This window comes from Embiotoca jacksoni, unplaced genomic scaffold (genome assembly GCF_022577435.1).
Source record: "Embiotoca jacksoni isolate LCO1_2020_lvr unplaced genomic scaffold, fEmbJac1.0.p SCAF_39, whole genome shotgun sequence".
NCBI classification, from domain to species: Eukaryota; Metazoa; Chordata; class Actinopteri; family Embiotocidae; genus Embiotoca; species Embiotoca jacksoni.
The window spans coordinates 1,122,356-1,143,626 of NW_027185391.1; the positions used below are offsets into that span (position 1 = coordinate 1,122,356).

At 46.2% G+C, this 21,271-nt stretch overlaps 4 protein-coding genes across 9 annotated transcripts in view; 1 reads left to right on the forward strand and 3 right to left on the reverse strand.

The window, feature by feature from the left end:
- Positions 1-21,271, forward strand: part of nf1a (neurofibromin 1a) — a 94,955-nt gene that overhangs the window by 53,732 nt on the left and 19,952 nt on the right. For all 3 annotated transcript variants that reach the window (XM_069166540.1, XM_069166542.1, XM_069166541.1), the window contains 6 exons: positions 586-696; positions 13,044-13,476; positions 13,566-13,906; positions 14,995-15,197; positions 18,754-18,947; positions 19,032-19,172. In XM_069166540.1, coding sequence (XP_069022641.1) covers positions 586-696; positions 13,044-13,476; positions 13,566-13,906; positions 14,995-15,197; positions 18,754-18,947; positions 19,032-19,172 — 1,423 coding nt within the window. The remainder of the gene's footprint in view (positions 1-585; positions 697-13,043; positions 13,477-13,565; positions 13,907-14,994; positions 15,198-18,753; positions 18,948-19,031; positions 19,173-21,271) is intronic.
- On the reverse strand, positions 3,026-7,650 carry LOC138208570 (oligodendrocyte-myelin glycoprotein-like). Its single transcript, XM_069166545.1, has 3 exons — positions 6,931-7,650; positions 5,578-5,785; positions 3,026-5,066 (listed from the first exon to the last, which is right to left on the reverse strand). The coding sequence occupies exons 2-3, from the start codon at positions 5,772-5,774 to the stop codon at positions 4,100-4,102; spliced, it is 1,164 nt and encodes a 387-aa protein (XP_069022646.1). The 5' UTR covers positions 5,775-5,785; positions 6,931-7,650; the 3' UTR covers positions 3,026-4,099.
- On the reverse strand, positions 7,701-10,660 carry LOC138208569 (uncharacterized). Of its 2 annotated transcripts, none has more exons than XM_069166543.1 (2): positions 10,561-10,660; positions 7,701-10,016 (listed from the first exon to the last, which is right to left on the reverse strand). In XM_069166543.1, the coding sequence occupies exon 2, from the start codon at positions 9,981-9,983 to the stop codon at positions 8,802-8,804; it is 1,182 nt and encodes a 393-aa protein (XP_069022644.1). In that variant the 5' UTR covers positions 9,984-10,016; positions 10,561-10,660; the 3' UTR covers positions 7,701-8,801. The 2 variants fall into 2 exon arrangements, with proteins under 2 accessions (XP_069022644.1, XP_069022645.1); XM_069166544.1 differs by having other exon boundaries at positions 10,557-10,660.
- Positions 11,152-20,913, reverse strand: LOC138208571 (uncharacterized). 3 transcript variants are annotated; one of them, XM_069166549.1, is made up of 3 exons: positions 20,849-20,913; positions 12,716-12,865; positions 11,152-12,555 (listed from the first exon to the last, which is right to left on the reverse strand). In XM_069166549.1, exon 3 carries the CDS (start codon positions 12,552-12,554, stop codon positions 11,898-11,900), a length of 657 nt encoding a protein of 218 aa, XP_069022650.1. In that variant the 5' UTR covers position 12,555; positions 12,716-12,865; positions 20,849-20,913; the 3' UTR covers positions 11,152-11,897. The 3 variants fall into 3 exon arrangements, with proteins under 3 accessions (XP_069022650.1, XP_069022648.1, XP_069022649.1); XM_069166547.1 differs by lacking the exon at positions 20,849-20,913 and adding an exon at positions 20,647-20,730; XM_069166548.1 differs by lacking the exon at positions 20,849-20,913 and adding an exon at positions 20,647-20,730 and having other exon boundaries at positions 11,152-12,560.

Consider the following 21,271-nt stretch of genomic DNA (forward strand, 5'->3'; position numbering starts at 1 on the left):
ACGTAGATAGGCTGTTGTGACGTAGATAGGTTGTTGTGACGTAGATAGGTTGTTGTGACGTAGATAGGTTGTTGTGACGTAGATAGGTTGTTGTGACGTAGATAGGTTGTTGTGAGGTAGTAGGTTGTTGTGACGTAGATCGGTTGTTGTGACGTAGATCGGTTGTTGTGACGTAGATAGGTTAGGTTTTAGCTCCGCCTATAAAAACCTGAGGTAAAGATGGAGGAGAAACTGTTCAACAGTTTAACTCCACATTTCAGTGCAACAAAGTTTTCTATCTTTGCAGAATCTTCCACGACTCATTTCACACATATAATGTATTGAGAAGAAAATCATGGAATTCGCTTCACAGCATCTTTAAGGGAATGTGCCATTTAATACAGTGATTTAGTACCATTCAATTCATGTACTTTATCTGAATTGGTAGGATTGATTGATTTTTTCCAAACACATTAATAAACATACTGAAATAGTATAATAATACGACATAAAACATAAAAGGGTCCTCAGGTGTTTTGATGCCACAGCACCAGATCATGTCAGACAGGTGAAGGTGACGGATGTGATCTCTGGTTTGTTCTGCAGACACCAAGTCCACGAGAAGGAGGAGTTCAAAGCCTTGAAAACCCTCAACATCTTCTACCAAGCAGGAACCTCCAAGACGGGGAACCCGGTGTTCTACTACGTGGCCCGCAGGTAGGACCCCCCCCCCCCCCGCCCCGAAATATGCAAATGTTCAAAACAAATTACCAGAATCTATAAATATTCAAATATAATTCATTTCTGAAGTTAAACTACGGGACACGAGGCGCTATACTGGAACCATTTAAGAGAAGGTTAGAAACATAGAACTGGGTTCATAAACAAATATCAACTATTGATTTTATTTACTCATTTTTATTTGCAAAAACAAAGGTTGAATTTGGTGAGCAGCAGTTTCAGAACCTGCAGGTTTGAGAGATCAGCGGTTCTGTTCACCAGGATGCACATCTGTTGTTCTCCATGCTGACAGCTGTACAGATGTGTGGACATGCTGAATGCTTCTTTTCAGGGAATCCGAACGCTTCATGCGTTTCATCAGGTCCACATATTGAAATCATCAGGAGGAACTTTTAGATCAGGCAGCGCGCCGGTCTACCGTTGGTCCTTTTTTTTTTTGCCGGATGCTCTGAGGTTCGGACCTGCGGTTCCTGATCCAGATCGGACCACCTGCTGAGCAGCAGAGTACTGAATGTGTGGTGGGCCCAGTTTACAGCGTTCCTACCGTTGAGACAGAACCTGTAGGATGACACAATAACTGAAGGGACAGGAAATCAGAACTGTCGTTTCAACACAGTTCTGCTGTTTGTGCTCTGCTCACTTTATTCTGGTAGAACCTTCGTTACGGGTTCCTGGTCCAGACTTCCAGAGTACTGCTGAAGGCAGTAATGTAGTTTATGTGGTAAACATGCGTACGCCCCATATCCACGAAGACAGCTCCAAGAATTCCCACCAAAACAAGGATATGTGACAGCATGTGTTTGTTACAGAACTTTGACCCGGCTGGTTTTAGTGTTGCAGGTCCAGAGTTTACAGACACATTTCACTCTGAACCGCCTTCATGGAGAACAACAGCTGATCAAAGTGGATTATTTATTCTGGAGGACAAAGTCTGAACATCAGGCTTCACACACACACACACACACACACAGAGAGAGAGAGAGAGACACACACACACACACACACACACAGAGAGAGAGAGAGAGACACACACACACACACAGAGAGACACACACACACACACACACACGCACACACAGAGAGAGACACACACACACACGCACACACAGAGAGACACACACACACAGAGAGAGACACACAGACACACACACACGCACACACAGAGAGAGACACACACACACACGCACACACAGAGAGACACACACACACAGAGAGAGAGACGCACACACGCACACACAGAGAGAGACACACACACACACAGAGAGAGAGACACACACACGCACACACAGAGAGACACACACACACACACACACACACACACAGAGAGACACACACACACACACACACACACACACACACACACACACACAGAGAGACACACACACACACACACAGAGAGAGACACACACACACACACACAGAGAGACACACACATACACACACACAGAGAGAGACACACACACACACACACGCACACACAGAGAGACACACACACACACACACAGAGAGACACGCACACACACACAGAGACAAACACACAGAGACGGACACACACACACACACACACACACATACACACACACATACACACACACCAGATCCACAGTCACACATGTGTTTGTGTGTTCTGGTTTGTTCAGCTTTAACTCATTACTCGTCTTTCTAACTTCAATGTTCCTAAAAATACTAAAGTTCAGCTAATGAGACTCATTAACATCTAATAATATCTAATAACATCTAATAACAATTAATAATATCTAATAACATCTAATAATATCTAATACTATCTAACAATATCTAATAATATCTAATACTATCTAACAATATCTAATAATATCTAATAATATCTAACAATATCTGATAATATCTAATAATATCTGATAATATCTAATAACATCTAATAATATCTAACAATATCTAATAATATCTAACAATATCTGATAATATCTAACAATATCTAATAATATCTAACAATATCTGATAATATCTAATAATATGTAATAACATCTAATAATATCTAATAATATCTAACAATGTCTGATAATATCTAATAATATCTAACAATATCTGATAATATCTAATAATATGTAATAACATCTAATAATATCTAATAATATCTAACAATGTCTGATAATATCTAACAATATCTAATAATATCTAATAATATGTAATAACATCTAATAACATCTAATAATATCTAACAATATCTAATAATATCTAACAATATCTGATAATATCTAATAACATCTAATATATTAGGATGTGGGAGGTGTTTGAACAGACCGTTAACAGGAGGTTAGTTGGAGTCTCCTTTCAGTTTATTTAATACTTTCAGCTTCATACAACAGGATTCATATGATCATCTAACACATGTAGCACAACAGATAACGGAAAATCTTCTCACAGATTTTCATCTTCACTTTAAATACTATTAATGTGTTGATCACAGATATCAAAATATTTTTATTTCAGTCGTAAAAGTCTTATCTGTTTATTAGAATTAATATAATTTTAAGTTATTTTATTTTTCTCAAAGCAGGATAATATCAGTAGTGACATGTTGTCCCATAACTCCATACAGAACATGACTTCTCTCATCAGTACATGATGGATATTTATTACAGCAACAATAACAACACTTCTCAGTAGTTCACTGCTGGACTGACGGCTCTCACATTTTAATTGGGAATTAACTGCAAGACAAACTTCACTGGACTTCAGACCCAAACATGATGTCGGTGTCGGTCACTGCTCAGACACATCAGAGGAGGGGCCGCGAAGAGATGACATCGTTCAAACCTGAAACATGTGGAAACGAGGTCAGATGGAGAACAGGTGGAGCTGCAGTCAGATGAATCATCGTTGTTTAGGAAATCATAAATTCATTTATTGTAGAGCTGTGATTGCAGCGCTCCAATATTAAACAACTATTAGAGAACAAATCCTTTTGCTCTGATTAATAACTGCATGCTGTGGTTTTGAAACAGCAGCCGTACATTGTTAAATGACGCTGGAGTTCATCTTATTGAACAGTACATGGTGGGAAAAGGTTAAAACGCTTAGTAACTCTGCTTCATGACTTTATTACATCATTCTGTTTTAATGGATGTCATCATGTCATTCAATTTTTTCCACTTTTCTATAAATCCACGTTCACTAGCCCTTTATTGTAACGCTCTTGGCTCCTCCCCCAGTGACAGGGAGTCTGTTCGGTTCTGAACGGTCCAGCAGGGCTACATGTAGCGCTAGCATTAGCATCACCTCTAATGAAGAAAGCACAGCAGTGTGTCAGTATGCAGGCATTATACTGAGAGCTGTCACCGTGACAACGACAGGAGGCAGTAACAGGTGCATCAGTTTGTAATGAACGTGGAGATTGTCAGAAAGAGGCGAGAGCTCCCGCCGTGAGGACGACGGTCAGGGTGACGGTCCACCGAGTCGTGAGTCCTGCAGCTTTGTTCCGAGGGTTCGCCACCACGGGCTTCTTGGTCGAAGGCCACGGACGTCCGGTTGTGCTTGTGTGTGTGGAGAAACTGTCCAAACTGGTGGAAGAGGTCCAGACGAACACGGCGCGGTCCTCCGACTCGTCCGGGTACGCTCCGGTCTCCAGGAGAGCAGATTTGGCCTGATAGCTGGCCGTGACCTCCGTAGTCCTCGCCGGCGACGCAGCGTCGGGCTCCTCTCTGCTGCTCACCCGCAGAGGAGGGAGGGTGCCCAGAGCAGAGGGCCTCGCCTTCCCTGCCGCGGCCTCCTGGTTCTGTCCACAGATGGGTCGGGTGTAACAGGGACAACCCAACACGGTCGCCCGGGTTTTCTCAGCCCATCTGAGAAGCCCGGTCATGTTCTCCTCGTCCTCACAAGCCCAGGGGTTGTCCCCGAGGCTCATCACCGCCAGCGCCGTCAGGTTCTCAAAGGCCCCCTCGGACAACCAGGAGAAGCGGTTAGCGTGCAGGTAGAACCGGGCCAGCCGGGCCAGCCGGTCCAGGGATCCAGGCAGGATCTGCACCAGATAGTTGTGTGACAGGTCGATGCTCTCCAGGTTGTGAGGCATGTTGGTGGGCACGGTCCAGAACTTGTTGTGACTGAGGTTGAGAACCTGGAGACTCAGCAGCGTGTTGTTGATGAAGACCACTCTCTCCAGCTTGTTTTCCGACAGGTCCAGAACCTTCAGGTTCCAGTGGTACGCCGTGTCGTTCTTGTCCAGCGAGCGCAGGTGGTTCCCCGCCGCTCGGATGTCCCACAGGGACCGCGGCAGGGCGGGCGGCAAGTGGTCCAGCCGGTTGTAGGACAGGTCCAGGGTCCGCAGGTGGGCATAGTGGCTGAGCTGACCGTCCAGAGCCTGCAGGCTGCAGGAGGAGGGGCGGGGTCAAACAAGGAGGAGGGGCAGGGTTCAAACACACAGACGTGATTAGAGATGTCATGTAGAGTTGTTTCCATAGATTACTGCTCACATGATCAATAATGTTGGAGGCTCACTACTGATCAAACCTCCAGGAACTCATCTCTTTTATCTACAAAGTAGTTTCCAAGAAAGAAACATCTCCGAAAGCTTTAAAGTGGCTCAGATGAAACTCCACCCACTCGGCTGCAGCTGATGAAGCCCTGCGAGCTGATTGGATGCTCCGCTGTGACTCTGAATGTGCTTTGGAGACAGCGACTGTTCATCTTGCTCTTCTAGCATATAAAGAACCCACATGAGCCCGTTAAGACTTCAAACCTGCTTTTTATTGGAGGAGTCAAACAGCTGTCCTGCACTCAGCCCCGGGAGAGTCCTGATCCTGAACAAAGAGGAACGAGGACTTGACTCCGCCTCCAGGTACCTGAGTGCTTCTGGATCAGGACCACAGTGAGACTCACCTGTTGAAGGAGAGGTTGAGGAAGCGGATGTTGTGCTGCAGACCGAGCGGCAGCTTGGTGAGACCTCGCGAGGAGCAGTCGACGATGCGGTGGCCCCCGCTGCAGGAGCAAACGGCGGGGCAGATGGACAGCACCCGGCCTCCCAGCAGCAGCAGGAGGAGCAGGAGGAGCAGGGAGGAGGCGCAGCGTGCAGCCATGGCCGGGGGCTCTGCACAGGGACACAGAAGGAGAATGTAGTGTTAAAAGCTTCCGTGTTATATGTGTCTGTCAGAGGTCCACATCATCCTCTGATGTTCTGGGACGGATTGTTTTAACAGCAGAACATCCGAGCTCAGCGCCTGTCAGGACCGGACCGACACCACCGTCGGGTCCAAGTGAAATCGATCAACGTGGACCTTCAGGACCTTCATGGTTCCTGACGATGAATCCGGAAACTTTCACCTCCTGAGAAACGGACGTTCCCGTCCGTCTCAGCTGCTCATTGGCTGACGGAGTATTTAGAGCAGCTGATGGTGAACCTGAGAGTGACGTGAGCCTCGACAGCCTCCGGGTCCGGTTCTACCGAGTGTTGCTTTTCTAAAACCTGACTGTGTTCGGCTGGAATTCTTCTTTTTACATTTTCTTCTTGTTTAAAATTAGTTAAATGCTGTGTGTGACTTGTCCCTCACTTTGTCCTGATTTGATATCGTGAGGTTTTTTAAGTTCTTCCTCTCTTCATGTTTATGTTCAGACTTTCATTGTGACCAGAACTCTGGTCGTGCAGTAGCCGAGCTGTGTGGTCATGATGAGCCCTGCTGTATGTAGCGCTGCTGATTGGAGCCTCATGCTCTGACATCACCTGTCTGTGCGAGTAGAGCAGGTGACTGTCCGGTGTTGATGATGTCTGATGATGGCTCAGGTGGAAGAATAAAAGCAGAGCGGCTTGGTTGAACCCAGACGGTCCCTCGGAGCGTCCTGACGGGACCCGCATGGTTCCAAAGTGGGACTCGGGATGCGTTGGGAGGCGGTCCTGTCTGCCAGGCAGATTGAAGTGGTGCCAGCAGGACCGGAGCGCCGTGTGCTGCAGTCCCACTCGGCTGTGGGACTGCAGACATTCGGATGTGTTTGTGTCCAGCAGTGGACATGTGGTGGGACACGTCCCACAGAGGGGACGTTAGTGATGTCAGGGACAACCACACAAAGAATCTGTGTGTTTAAATGCTCTGGTGTCTCCGTGGAATACTGAAAGCAGAACTCTGCATAGCGACAGCGACAGGAATAGCTTCCTCCTTCATGAGGCGGCGCAGCACCACAGTACTTTACTGCATTAACGGGAAGCAGCTCTCCTCCGTCTCCTTCCTCCTCATCACTCACCTCGTCCTCTCTAGTGTCCGTCCGTCATGTCTCCTCCCGTCGTCTCCTCCACCTCCAGCCGCTGCAGGGCGGTACCGCTCTCAGCCTCCTGTTGTTGTAGTTGCAGTGGAGGTTGTGTTGTTGGACCGAACATGCTGCCTCGGAGCTGCAGCCGCCGTCCTGCTCGCCGCTCTGCAGGCTGCTGCTGCAGCTGGAGGAGAGAATCGGGGGAGGGAGGGAGGGGGTGCAGCAGGCAGGCCCACTCTGCTGCTGATGAGGCAGTGTGTGTGTGTGTGTCTGTGTGTCTGTGTGTGTGTGTGTGTGTCTCTGTCTGTGTGTGTGTGTGTGTGTGTGTGTGTGTGTGTGTGTGTGTGTCTCTGTCTGTGTGTGTGTGCTGACAGCAGCAGCTCTCTCCTCTATATACATTGTTCTCCACACTGAAGGAACAGTTCTTCTCTTCTCTACACTCTCCTTTAGGACTTTATGATTTTTGTATTTGATGATTACTTTTCTCATTAAATGACGAATGCCGAAGGTGTTTGACCACTTTCACCTCTTTAGCCTCTTGCAGCTGCTTTGGTTGGACTGTCTTGGTTCAGACATGTTGATGATACCAGTGTGTGCAGTGATGATGAAGCAGCTGCTTCTACAGCACGTTTCAGATCTTTGCTTTTATATTGTGGTCGATCTCACTTCTCTGTGAAACACAGCGAACACAGAGACCAGCTGATTAACATAAACACATACTAGAGAAATTATTCCTGCATTAAAAATCAGTTAATGCATTAATATATAGTTAAAAGACTCGATTTTATTGACAGCATTAAAGTACAAACCCATTTCCAAAAAAGTAGGGATGCTGTGTAAAATGTAAAAAAAAAAAAAAAAAAAACGGACTGCAATAATTTACAAATCACATAAACTCGCATTTAATTGCAAATAGAATAAAAAAAAAAAAAACCATATCAAATGTTGAAACTGAGAAATTTAAACATGCTGCCATCCAGACAACGTCTCTTTCAGGGAAGGTCTTGTTTATTTCAGCAGAACAACGTCCAACCACATTCTGCACGTATTCCAACAGCATGGTTCTCTAGTAGAAGAGTCCGCTGATAAACTGGCCTCCTGCAGTCCAGACCTGTCAATCACTGAAAACATCTGGAGCATCAGGACATGAACAATACAACAAAGGAGACCCTGAACTGTTGAGCAGCTGAAATCCTCTATCTTTATGGAGACGTGTTGCTGACATCAGATTCAAAATGAGAATATATTTTACATAAAATAATAACAATTCTCAGTTTCAACATTTAATATGTTGTCTTTGGTCTATTTGCAATAAAATATAGGTTCATGTGACTTGCAAATCATTGCAGTTTGTTTTTATTTATATTTTAAACTGCGTTCCAACTTTTTTGGAAACGGGGTTGTACATGAGAGTTTGCTTCAGTCCCTGTAATCATAGAAATGATGGTGGTTCATCATGTCACTAGATATAGACAGAAAACAGGCTCATATACATCTAATGTTAATTATATTGTAATAAAGATGCACTGCAGAAGATGTAGCCTGAATGAACTGACATCTTTGTGAATCTTCTTTTCTAATGAATGAGGGATTATTTTCAGATGGACCTCCAGAAAATGGATGGAAAGATGGACACATTTTATTCACTTTGGATTTGATGAGAGAAGTTGAATGGGAGTCTATGGAGCCGGAGGCTTTTTGGAGCCGACCTCTAGTGGCACTCGCTGGGATTGCAGCTGAAGACACTTAATTTTTTTAGACCTGAGCTACAAACACTTTTATATCCAGTCTGTGATTAATACTGCTGGGTGCCATCGTTCCCTCTTTTCAGTTGCTGCTCCTTGACTTTTGGGGATCCAGGTCTCTCAGTGTTGCTCGATGCCCTCATTCTTTTTTGCCGGAGATTCTTCCACAGGTCCAGATGGATCAGAGGGGTTTCCAGACTGGACCTGACGGAGGTCCTCTGTGTTGTGATTGGTGGACGGAGGGTCGGTGGTTTGTGAAGACGTCGCTGAGTTTTCAGCCTCAGCAGCATCTCCTGTGCTTTTCATTCCTGGACCGGCTGCAGTCGACCCGTTGATCTTTCCTCCACCGGTCGGGCTCTCCGGGTTTTTATGTCCAAATGTTCCCTCCGGTGTGATGTCGTCCAGCTCCTCGTCCGTCTCTGGAAGCAGAGACAGTCTTCTGGACAGCCTCTGAGGCAGGAAGCTGGAGAGAGAGATCCGGTTGGATGACCTCAGTGACACCTGGCCGCTGTCAGCGCCGCTCTCGAGGAACGGTGACGGACCGGCCCAGTCCGTGGTGGTGATGTTCTGCTTCTGAAGCTTCCGTTTCTTGATGTAGATGCCCAGGAAACTAACCATCATCAGAATCAGGGTGCCACAGATCACACCTGCCACTGCTTTACTGTGGGCTGTTTTCTTTCTGGACTTTTTGTCTGCAGTGGTTTGTCTTGTCGTCGCCCTTGTGATGATGGATGTAGTGGACACAGAAGTTCTGTATTGGCCTGTGGATTGTGTTACATTGGTACCGGGCCCCGTGGACCCGTCCTCCCCAGGTGAGGTAGAGGTCAGGTGTGTAGAGCGTGCTGGACGTGTAGCCGGGCGGGTCGTTCCGTCGGTGCTGAACTGGGAGGTTGGTGTCTCTGAGCTGCTGAGCATCGAAGCTTCTGTCGTAGGCTCGGTTGGCTCGCTGGTCCGACGGGTCAGAACCAGTGTTGTGGACTTGATGCCCGCTGAGCTGGTGAACGGAGACGAGGTGGAGTCGGTTGGAGTTTCTGCTGTCAGAGTGACGAGGAGGAAGCTGTTCGTCCGAGCGGTCGGCTGTTCCTCGGGTGGAGTCACGTCAAATACTGTCGATGGTGTTGTGTCACGACCTTTGACCTCTGAGCTGGTCATCTCCCCCGGCGCTAGCAGGTTCTGAGTGAACTTCCTTCCTGGTACCTCGCTGCCCGTCACATTGATGAGGTTCTGACCCGAGGTGACGGCGCTGCTCGCCGTCAGCGGCAGCAGGCAGAAGTTGATGAAGCTGATGGAGTTGATGGTCATCGTTCTCCTCCGTCCCCTGCCTGGTTACCGTGGCTACAACACAGGAAGTGGTTTCATCAGAGTGAAGACAGCGGATGAGGAAACGCATTTTTCTTTGAGCAGAAAGTGGAACGTGTTGTGCAATGTAGCCTGGGTTACATCATTTCCTTAAAAATGTACCTCCAAATAGGCCCGTTACCATGGTTACATCTGATTCACTTCCATCTGTCTGATCACATTACATTACTAATGGATCACAATTACATGTTTCTTTGTTACCTGACGAAGAAATCAAACACACTTCGATATGAGTAAAATATGAGCATATATCACCTCGCAGAGATGTTTAAATTCTGCATCCGCTGTCAGTGAAGTGAGAAGCAGGTGGTCGACACCACAGCGGAGTGATTTCATGAGAACAGAGATTGATTTCAGTAAAATATGTAAACGGACCGCTCCAAGGCTGTTTAGTTGGAATCGTCTCTACGACTGTTTCACTTGTGGTTTTGCCGGTTTCTTGTTCAGATTTTTTTCCCTTCAGTTTTACATCAGCATCGATTCAAAGCACTCAGATAAGAGACAGGTGAGACGTACCTACCTCCTGTACCTGTATTCAACCTTAAGCAGTCGTAGGATCTGTGTGCTGTCGGCCGTCTGCAGGATGTCTCTGGAGTGAAAGCAGGAAGTGTGTCCCCACATGGGCGACGCCTCACATCTTCACACTGACTCTTGCATCACTTTTACAGGAAATGTGACTATTTAAAGTGATGATGGCCTCGTACACCCTCCGTCCGCTGCGCTCAACACCGTTCATGTTCCAGGCCGAAGCCTTGCAGCAGTAAATGTTCTCGTCTCAGACTGAATAAATACAGCACATTTACGGTACGGGTGCTCGGAGCGACCAAAAAGGACCAAAAGAAACCCGACTTCACCAAATGGGTCATTTAATAGAACTAGAACAAGTAGAAACTACATTATATTACATGTTATATGAAACTCAGTTCTAATTCTATGTTCCCATTGAGGAGGTGGAGGGATATTTGTAGTGATGAGCAGGATGTGATGTCATGATGATTTGTTCATAATGTTCAGTTGACCAATCAGATCTCTGGGTCAGAACTACTGATTGTGTAATAATCTTTTATAACTACACACTATATACAACAGTGAGTGAAAGACACAACATTGACACAATGCAAAAATCCCTTTATTTAAAACTTGACAGTGTAACTGTGAAATAGTATTAAAACGCGTGCAGTACATTTAAGAGATCATACCGACAGAAGCAAAGTTCAACAGAGGTTTATTAATAGAAGAAGGAATTCCCAGCTTTGACACTGTGTCTTTAATAGGATCATTTTTATATCTTACATTTGTGTTGAAATTCTAAAAATGTTTCTAAAACAAGACATTTGATCCAAATCAACTAAATGTGGAGCAAATCTATAGCAGATGATGTTAGATGTTTAAAAGTTAAATGTAACTTTCTCCTGAAAAATGTACACCTCAGTTTTAAATATTCTCTGTTTCAAATGAAATCTAATTAGAGTATTTTTATTGACTTATTTTAAATCCCCCTGGTATCATCAGAATGTATACACATTGGTAGGAATAGGTGTTGAACTACAATGATGTTTTTGGTATCAAAAGCTGTTGAGTATCAGAAACTGTTCTTTCAATCCAGAATTTGTATTCAGACTTTATACTTCTGATCCAGAACATCTTGGAACTGGTTTCTTTTCTTGACTAAAGAAAGTTGAACATTTATATGTACATAGAAACGCTGCAGTATTTGGACCATAACTCCTGTGTTCTGTATTTGAGTTAAATGATGTGAGCTGAAAGAAACTGACATGAATGTAAATGAAAGGATTCATGTTAGGACACAGACGTGTCGACTAGTCGTGTCTGGAGGTGAGAGGTGTAATAACCTCCTCACACCACTAGAGGCATGTTCTCTAAATCCCGGGGAATCTCCGAACAGGAGTCCCTGGAGCTGGAGCTCTGCATCGGCTCGGCATTCTCTTCAGGGTCGAAGCCCATGGCCTCACCTCCTTCCCCCAGTAACGGCCCGGCCTCCTCCATCGCCTCCAGCTCAGCCCGGCTCTCCTCCTCCTTCCTGCTGTCGGCTCTCACCTCCTCCAGGATGACGCTGCTGTCACACGGCCCGACCAGTCCTCCCATCTCCTGCCGGTCTGCGCCCCAGTAGCCGGTGCTGCTCACCAGGTCCATGTTGGACCGTGAGGTTCTGGGGATCTGTATCCGGCGCTGAAGGTGCCAGACCTGCCATGCCAGCACCACGACGGCAACCAGCAAGCAGACGATCAGCCCCCCCGCTGATCCGACGGCAATCAAACCCATCTCGGTGTCAATCAGGCAACCGGCACACGAGCCGTCGGTGTTGTTGGTGAAGTTTCTGTGGTCGGTGGTTGTGAGTCTGGCCTCCGCAGTAGTGGTCAGGCTGCCACCTCCGTCTGGTTCTGAGGAAAACATCGGGTCGGTTGAAGGGTCGGTCGAAGGGTCGGCATCGGTCGGACGGAGCGGCAGCTGGCTGAGCAGCAGAAACAACCACAGAGTCCGGAGGACGTCCATTCTGCTCTGAGAGAATAAATCCACACTGAAAACTCTCTGCAGCAACTTACAGTTCAACTTTGAGTAAAAACTGAAGCACTCTAATAAAGTTCTTCAGAGCAGAGGAGGTTTTACAGTAAAGTATGGCAGTTAAGGTTTCAGCTATAATCTTGAACACTCACCTGACGGGTCTTACGGAGGTCTCTGGAGGGACGGAGCGAGACGCCTGCTGCAGGGGACGGTTGAGATGCTCTGAGCTCACTTCCTGACCCGCTCTCTGGGTCTGTTTCTGGGTGGGTTATTTCAGGACCTCTGGTTTGATACCACACAACCTGAGACGAAACAGAAGCGGAGTTTCTCAGAAACCAACATGTGTCAAAGCATTCAGTCGTTTCACATGAACTGTGTGCTGCTCCACACAGTTTGAGGTCATGTGAACAAACACTTTCAAGCATCATTGACTACAGAAGGCCTGAGTTTGAATGTGACCTGATGTTCTCCTGTCTTTAGGTTCAAAACGGGTCAGATCAACGGTGACTTGCTCATCTACCACGTCCTCCTCACCCTGAAACCCTACTATGCCAAACCCTACGAGATCGTGGTGGATCTAACGCACGTCGGACCCAGCAATCGCTTCAAGACCGACTTCCTATCCAAGTGGTTCGTGGTGTTTCCCGGCTTCGCCTACGAGAACGTAGCAGCTGTTTACGTCTACAACTGCAACACCTGGGTGAGGGAATACACCAAGTACCACGAGCGGCTGCTGACGGGCCTGAAGGGCAGCAAGCGGCTCCAGTTCATCGACTCTCCGGCCAAACTGGCCGAGCACATCGAGCCGGACCAGCAGAAGCTGCCTGCAGCCACGCTGACGCTGGAAGAAGACCTGAAAGTGTTCCACAACGCCCTGAAGCTGGCCCACAAAGACACCAAGGTCTCCATCAAGGTGAGTCACTGTCGCAGCATTCATACCCTGATTACAGAGAATGATGAAGGTCCGTCTGAGTTTCTAAAACCCGTTTCCTTGCCGATCAGGTGGGATCGACGGCAGTTCAGGTGACCTCGGCCGAGCGGACCCGAGTCCTCGGCCAGCCCGTCTTCCTCAACGACGTCTACTATGCCTCGGAGATCGAGGAGATCTGCCTGGTGGATGAGAGTCAGTTCACCCTCACCATGGCCAACCAGGGCACGCCCCTCACCTTCATGCACCAGGAGTGCGACGCCATCGTCCAGTCCATCATCCACATCCGGACGCGCTGGGAACTGTCGCAGCCCGACTCCATCCCACAGCACACCAAGATCCGACCCAAAGATGTCCCCGGCACGCTGCTCAACATCGCGCTGCTCAACCTGGGCAGCTCTGACCCCAGCCTCAGGTCCATATTTAACTTATTCTACCCAAAATTCTTCAACCGAGAAAAATAGAAGCTTTAGCAGCTTTAACTCTCCATACCTAATGGACGCAAGTCCAAATTCACACCCGGCCTTCTTGATTGAATAGCGCAATGAGTATTCATCACAAAGAGATGCAGCACATATCCTATGAAACTGCATGACCTGAGCTTTCCAGAAATGTCAGTGTCTCGTCTGTGTGACAAAATGTTGCAGAGACAATCAAAGTTGAAGTTTGGTTGTCGTTACTCGACATGAAACGCTGCGTCCACCTCTGCTACTCTTTATTCAATTATTCCCAAAGTGCTGATCACAACATATCGTATATTCATTTTATTGCTGAGTCATGCCACAAACATGGTTCAAGTATTTCCAGATTCTAGACAATCTCCTCTACACAACTATACAAAGACATCTCTACTGACAATATTTTATGGAGAAACATGTAAAAAAAAAAAAACACAATTTCATTAGATGACATTATTTTCCCTCGATATAAAGGCTAACATAAAAGATCTCTTAAGTATTATCAACTTAAATGATGCAATGTCTGGATAGCTCAGACTGTCCTGGAAAAAACAAGATATAACATGAATGTTTAGCCCCAACAGTGACCGAGATACGAGCTTAAAAGTGGAGGTAGAGAAATTACCCTGAAAAGAGTTCAGAGGGTTAAAGTGGGAAAGATTGATGTCCTCCATGTGAAATACCGCTCTGACCTGCACGCTTCATATTCCTTCATATTTACACATACTTCAGTTATAAAGTTCAACATTTTATATCAACTTTAAACCCAGGTTTAGATAATGTGACTAACTGAGTGGTTCGGTTAAATCTCAACAAACATTGACACATCTCTAAGACTTCCTGTTCCTTTTCTGACCTTTAAATCAGCATAATATAATTACAGTAAAAACCAAACTGGATCTACTCATTAATTTATTTAGTTATTAATTCCAAACATATCTATGGGATGGAAAGAGAACTGAGCAGGTGCTGGAGTTAAGAACCCTGTGCTACTGCTATCACTACTTTGCACCGCTCTAACTCCTCCACCTTATCCTCCATCTAGGTCTGCGGCCTACAACCTGCTGTGTGCTCTGACCTGCACCTTCAACCTAAAGATCGAGGGCCAGCTGCTGGAGACGTCGGGCCTCTGCATCCCCGCCAACAACACCCTCTTCATCGTCTCCATCAGTAAGACTCTGGCTGCCAACGAGCCCCATCTGACCCTGGAGTTCCTGGAGGAGTGTATCTCAGGCTTCAGCAAGTCCAGTGAGTCTGTTCAACATACACACACAGACACACACACACTGTCACATACACAGTCACACACTGTCACACACAGTCACACGTAGTCACATACACAGTCACACACACACTGTCACACACACTATCACACACTCACGCTGTCACACACTGTCACACTCACGCTGTCACATACACGCTGTCTCACACACACAGTCACACGCACACAGTCACATGCATACTGTCACATACAGTCACACACATACTGTCACATACACGCCATCACACACACTGTCGCACACACACAGTCACACACACACGCTGTCACACACTGTTACACACACACTGTCACATACACAGTCACATACACACTGCCACACTGTCACACACACACACAGTCACAGTGCCATATACTTACTGTCACATACACACTGTCACACTTACTGTCACACACACACACACACACACACACACACACACTGTCACACACTCACGCTGTCACACTGTCACACATACACGTCATACTGTCACACACTGTCACATACATGCTGTCACACTGTCACACATAGTCATATACTGTCACATACACTCTCACACATACTGTCACACATGTTGTCACACATGTTGTCACACACTGTCACACTCACTGTTACACACACTCACGCTGTCACAGTCACACTCACATACACATTGCCACACACACAGTCACATGCATACTGTCACATACACACTGTCAGACACATACTGTCACATACACGCCATCACACACACACACTGTCACACTCACGCTGTCACACGCTCACACACACAGTCACACACGCTGTCATACACACTGTCACACACACGTCACACTGTCACATGCATTGTCACATACTTCCTGTCACATACACACGGTCACACACACAGTCACACACGCTGTCACACAAGCTGTTACACATACACGTCATACTGTCACACGCTGTCACATACATGCTGTCACAGTCACACATAGTCATATACTGTCACACATACACTCACACACTGTCACACACATACTGTCACATGCTGTCACATACATGCTGTCACAGTCACACATAGTCATATACTGTCACACATACACTCACACACTGTCACACACATACTGTCACACGCTGTCACACATCAGTCACACTCACGCTGTCACAGTCACACACACAGTCACATACACACACACACTGTCACATGCTGTCACACATATTGTCACACTGTCACAGTCACACACACTGTCTCACGCTGTCACACATGTTGTCATACACACTGTCACACACACGTCACACTGTCACATGCATTGTCACATACTTCCTGTCACATACACACGGTCACACACACAGTCACACACGCTGTCACACAAGCTGTTACACATACACGTCATACTGTCACACGCTGTCACATACATGCTGTCACAGTCACACATAGTCATATACTGTCACACATACACTCACACACTGTCACACACATACTGTCACACGCTGTCACATACATGCTGTCACAGTCACACATAGTCATATACTGTCACACATACACTCACACACTGTCACACACATACTGTCACACGCTGTCACACATCAGTCACACTCACGCTGTCACAGTCACACACACAGTCACATACACACACACACTGTCACATGCTGTCACACATATTGTCACACTGTCACAGTCACACACACTGTCTCACGCTGTCACACATGTTGTCATACACACTGTCTCACACACATACTGTCACATACACACTGTCACACACACGTCACACAGTCACATGCATACTGTCACATACACACTTGTCACACACACACAGTCACACATGTCACACACACTGTCACACTCACACTGTCAGTCACACACACTGTCACATACAGTCACACATATACTGTCACAAACACACTGTCACATGCATACTGTCACATACACACTGTCATAGTCACAGTGTCACATACTTACTGTCTCACACTGTCTCACACGCTGTCACACACGCTGTCACAGTCACACAGTCACATACACTCTCACACACTGTCTCACACGCTGTCACACATGTTGTCATACACACTGTCACACTCACAGTCACACACATGCTGTCACAGTCACACAGTCACACACATACTATCACATAGACACATCACAGTCACATGCATACTGTCACATACACACTGTCACACACACACTGTCACACTCACGCTGTCAGTCACACACTGTCACATACACAGTCATATATACTGTCACATACACACGTCACACACACTCACATGCATACTGTCACATACACACGTCACACACACTCACATGCATACTGTCACATACACACTGTCACACACAGTCACAGTGTCACATACTTACTGTGACACACAGTCACACGCTGTCACAGTCACACACTCACGCTGTCACAGTCACACATACATGTCATACTGTCACACGCTGTCACATACATGCTGTCACATAATCATATACTGTCACACTCTCACGCATACTGTCACACGCTGTCACATGTTGTCACACACTGTCACACTTACGCTGTCACAGTAATGTGTGACAGCGTGTGTAACAGAGTTTATGTGACTGTGACAGCGTGCGTGACAGTTTGTGTGACAGCGTGTGACAGTTTGTGTGTGAGACAGTGTGTGTGACAGCGTGTGTGTGTGACCGTGAGTGACTGTGTGACAGCGTGAGTGTGTGTGACTGTAATGGCATAGTATGTGGCAGTATGTGGATTCCCGTTGTTCTGGTTTTGTACCCTCATGGTTGAAATGCACTTATTGTAAGTCGCTTTGGAAAAAAGCGTCAGCTAAATGTAATGTAATACTGTCACACGCTTTCACACACACTCACCCTGTCACAGTCACAAACACTGCCACACTGTCACACACATGCTGTCACACACTCACACTGTCACACACGCTGTCACAGTCACACACACACGTCATACACACACTGTCACACACTGTCACATGCATACTGTCACATATACACTGTCACACACCAACTGTCACATACACACTGTTAGACACACACGCTGTCACACGCTGTTACACGTCACACGCTGTCACACGTCACACGCTGTCACATACATGCTGTCACACACTGTCACAGTCACATACTGTCACACGCACGCTGTCACAGTCACATAAACAGTCACACTCTGTCACACACGGTGTCACACACGCTGTCACACATCATGTCACACTCACGCTGTGTCACACACACACACACACACACACACACACACACACACACGTCATACACAGTCACACACAGTCACATGCATACTGTCACATACTTACTGTCACATACACACTGTCACACACGCTGTCAGACACACTCATGTCACACGCTGTCACATACACGGTCACACACTCACGCTGTCACACACACACACACTTTGTTACATACACATTGTGTCACACACACACACACTGTTGTTTTGAATATGTAGCTCTTCATGGACACAGTGTGGCATGTAGACCTGTATCAATAGACCCATGAAGCTGTTTGTGAACCTCCTGTTTACCTTCCTGTGAGGTGTGTGCTGGTCTGACGAGGTGCAGCAGGAGTTCTGAGTGCTGTTCTGTGACAGGTATCGAGCTGAAGCATCTGTGTCTGGAGTACATGACGCCCTGGCTGCTCAACCTGGTCCGCTTCTGTAAGCACAACGATGACGCCAAGCGCCAGCGCGTCACCGCCATCTTGGACAAACTCATCACCATGACGATCAATGAGAAGCAGATGTATCCCTCCATCCAGGCCAAAATCTGGGGCAGCCTGGGGCAGGTGAGTCCGCCACCCCCGCAGCTGGAGGAGTCCAAGTCTTCTGGACCGGACCATGTGACCTGAAGCTTGTCCCTGTGTCCTCAGATTACAGACCTCCTGGACGTGGTGCTGGACAGCTTCATTAAAACTAGCGCCACCGGAGGCCTGGGCTCCATCAAGGCCGAGGTCATGGCGGACACGGCTGTGGCTCTGGCCTCAGGGAATGTCAAGCTGGTCTCCAACAAGGTGAGACTCAGAGACTCAGAGATGCATGGAAGCACTGTGTGTGTGTGTGTGTGTGTGTGTGTGTGTGTGTGTGTGTGTGTGTGTGTGTGTGTGTCTCTTTGTGTGTGTCTGTGTGTGAGCAAACACTGATCTCATTAGTCCAGTTTGAAAGCCTTTGAGTTTTCTAGTTTTTTTGTGATTGTTGTGATCAAAAATGTTTGATTTTGTGGCGGATTTTCTCCAAAATGTCGATATAATTTAAGTGAGTTTTTTGTGGTTAAATTGCAAGAAATGGAATACAATTTTTTTTCAATTACTACCTGATAAAGGAATAATTCTGTAGTCACTTCCTGTGATAATAATCCTGCTGCATGTCACAGAAATATTTTAGTTCTAATCTTTTTTATGTATTTATTGAACTTAGAGAACCGTGGAGATAAAAGTTCCCAAAAGGTCCTAAAAGGTCCTAAAAGCTGCGTATGTTTCCAGAACAGAGCGTCTGTGACTGGAATATAGAAACAAGGACTACATCAGCTGTCAAAATAAAAGCTTTAGATGCTGTTTAATTCATGTTCATTCAACACATAGACCTGCTGGATGAAACAAACAAAGAGACGTCTCTGACAACTGGACGTGTGGAGAAAACTCATTTAACATCCAGTAATATGGAATCACTTCCTTTGATCACAAACATTTAATCATCGTTTTAATGTGAAGAACACATTTCCCACGAACCCCGTCACTTCCTGTTTCTCCTCTTGTTCCTGTTCCTCCGGTGAACAGTTTTATTTGGAGATGAAAACAGGAGCAGAGACTTTCTGGTTGAAATGAGGAGTTATTGTTGGTAATAAAGAGAGTTTAGTTTAAAAGATTTACTTTATGTTTTAATACTTTCAGCTCAGATTCTGATGACGTTTGTTTTGTAAAGATCGCGGGAATTTAAAGAAATTGCAAGCTGCTGCAAATATTGTGGATGCATGACTGTTTAAATGAGCTGTAATGCTTTCATTGTTTTTGGGACGTGAGGAATTCTCTTGTTCAAATGTAGCCGAGAGAAAAGGTTAAAGATGGAATGGACCGAGGACGACATGCTGCAGAGGTTCCCACCACTGCTGTACTAAAACACAATATTTGTTGCTTTTGTGTTTGACTTCACACAGCAGCAGAATTTTTCATTCACATGTTGAAATCATACATTTGTTCTTCAGGTCCCGCCACAGATTTATCCTCTCAACAGGTCTCCACGGTAACACCAGGCCACGACACACATCTAACCTTCATCTGACCGTTAAAAATGAATCACAACGTTTCTAAACAGTTTCTGATTTTTAAACTGATTTCATTGCAACTAAAGTATTGCTTTATTAATGTTTAATTACAGCTCAGTTAATGAAGGGGTCTTAAATTAATGGATTAGTCTCTGTACTAATTTAAATATAGTGAAACTACTGACATGACATATGAGAAATGAGCATTAAATGTAATATTTACTTACACAGTGATGGCAGCACTAAATCCTTTGCTGTGAATCCCTCCTGACTCAGAGAAGAGACAAACTCATCCACTCATATCCATCATCAGACAAACAAACACAACCCCCGAGCAGACACAGGCCGAGCCAGCCCCGGCTGCTGGGATGGCCCACAGCTCTGAATGGAGCCCATTGTGAGGCCTGTTGACCCAGAGGAGACGCTCACCTTTACGTTGTCCTGCTCCTCAGTGCTTCACAGCAGCTTCACCAAACTGTCACACCGACTCAACACATTACACGTGTTGTTGTACACGTGTGTTGAAGCACACAGGAGTGTAGGTGCTGGTGACGTGTGCAGGGTGAGATCTGATGTCATGGCAGGACAGCGTCCTGAACACAAAGGAGCCTTTCACTGCTGCTGTCAGCTCTGTGTCATCCCACACGCTGACTCCTCCGACCACACCGTGTTCTCACATCTCCACATGTATCATCTCTACATGTCATCACATCTATCATCTCTACATGTATCATCACATGTATCATCACATATATGATCACATGTATCATCACATGTATCATCTCCACATGTCATCACATCTATCATCTCTACATGTATCATCACATGTATCATCACATATATGATCACATG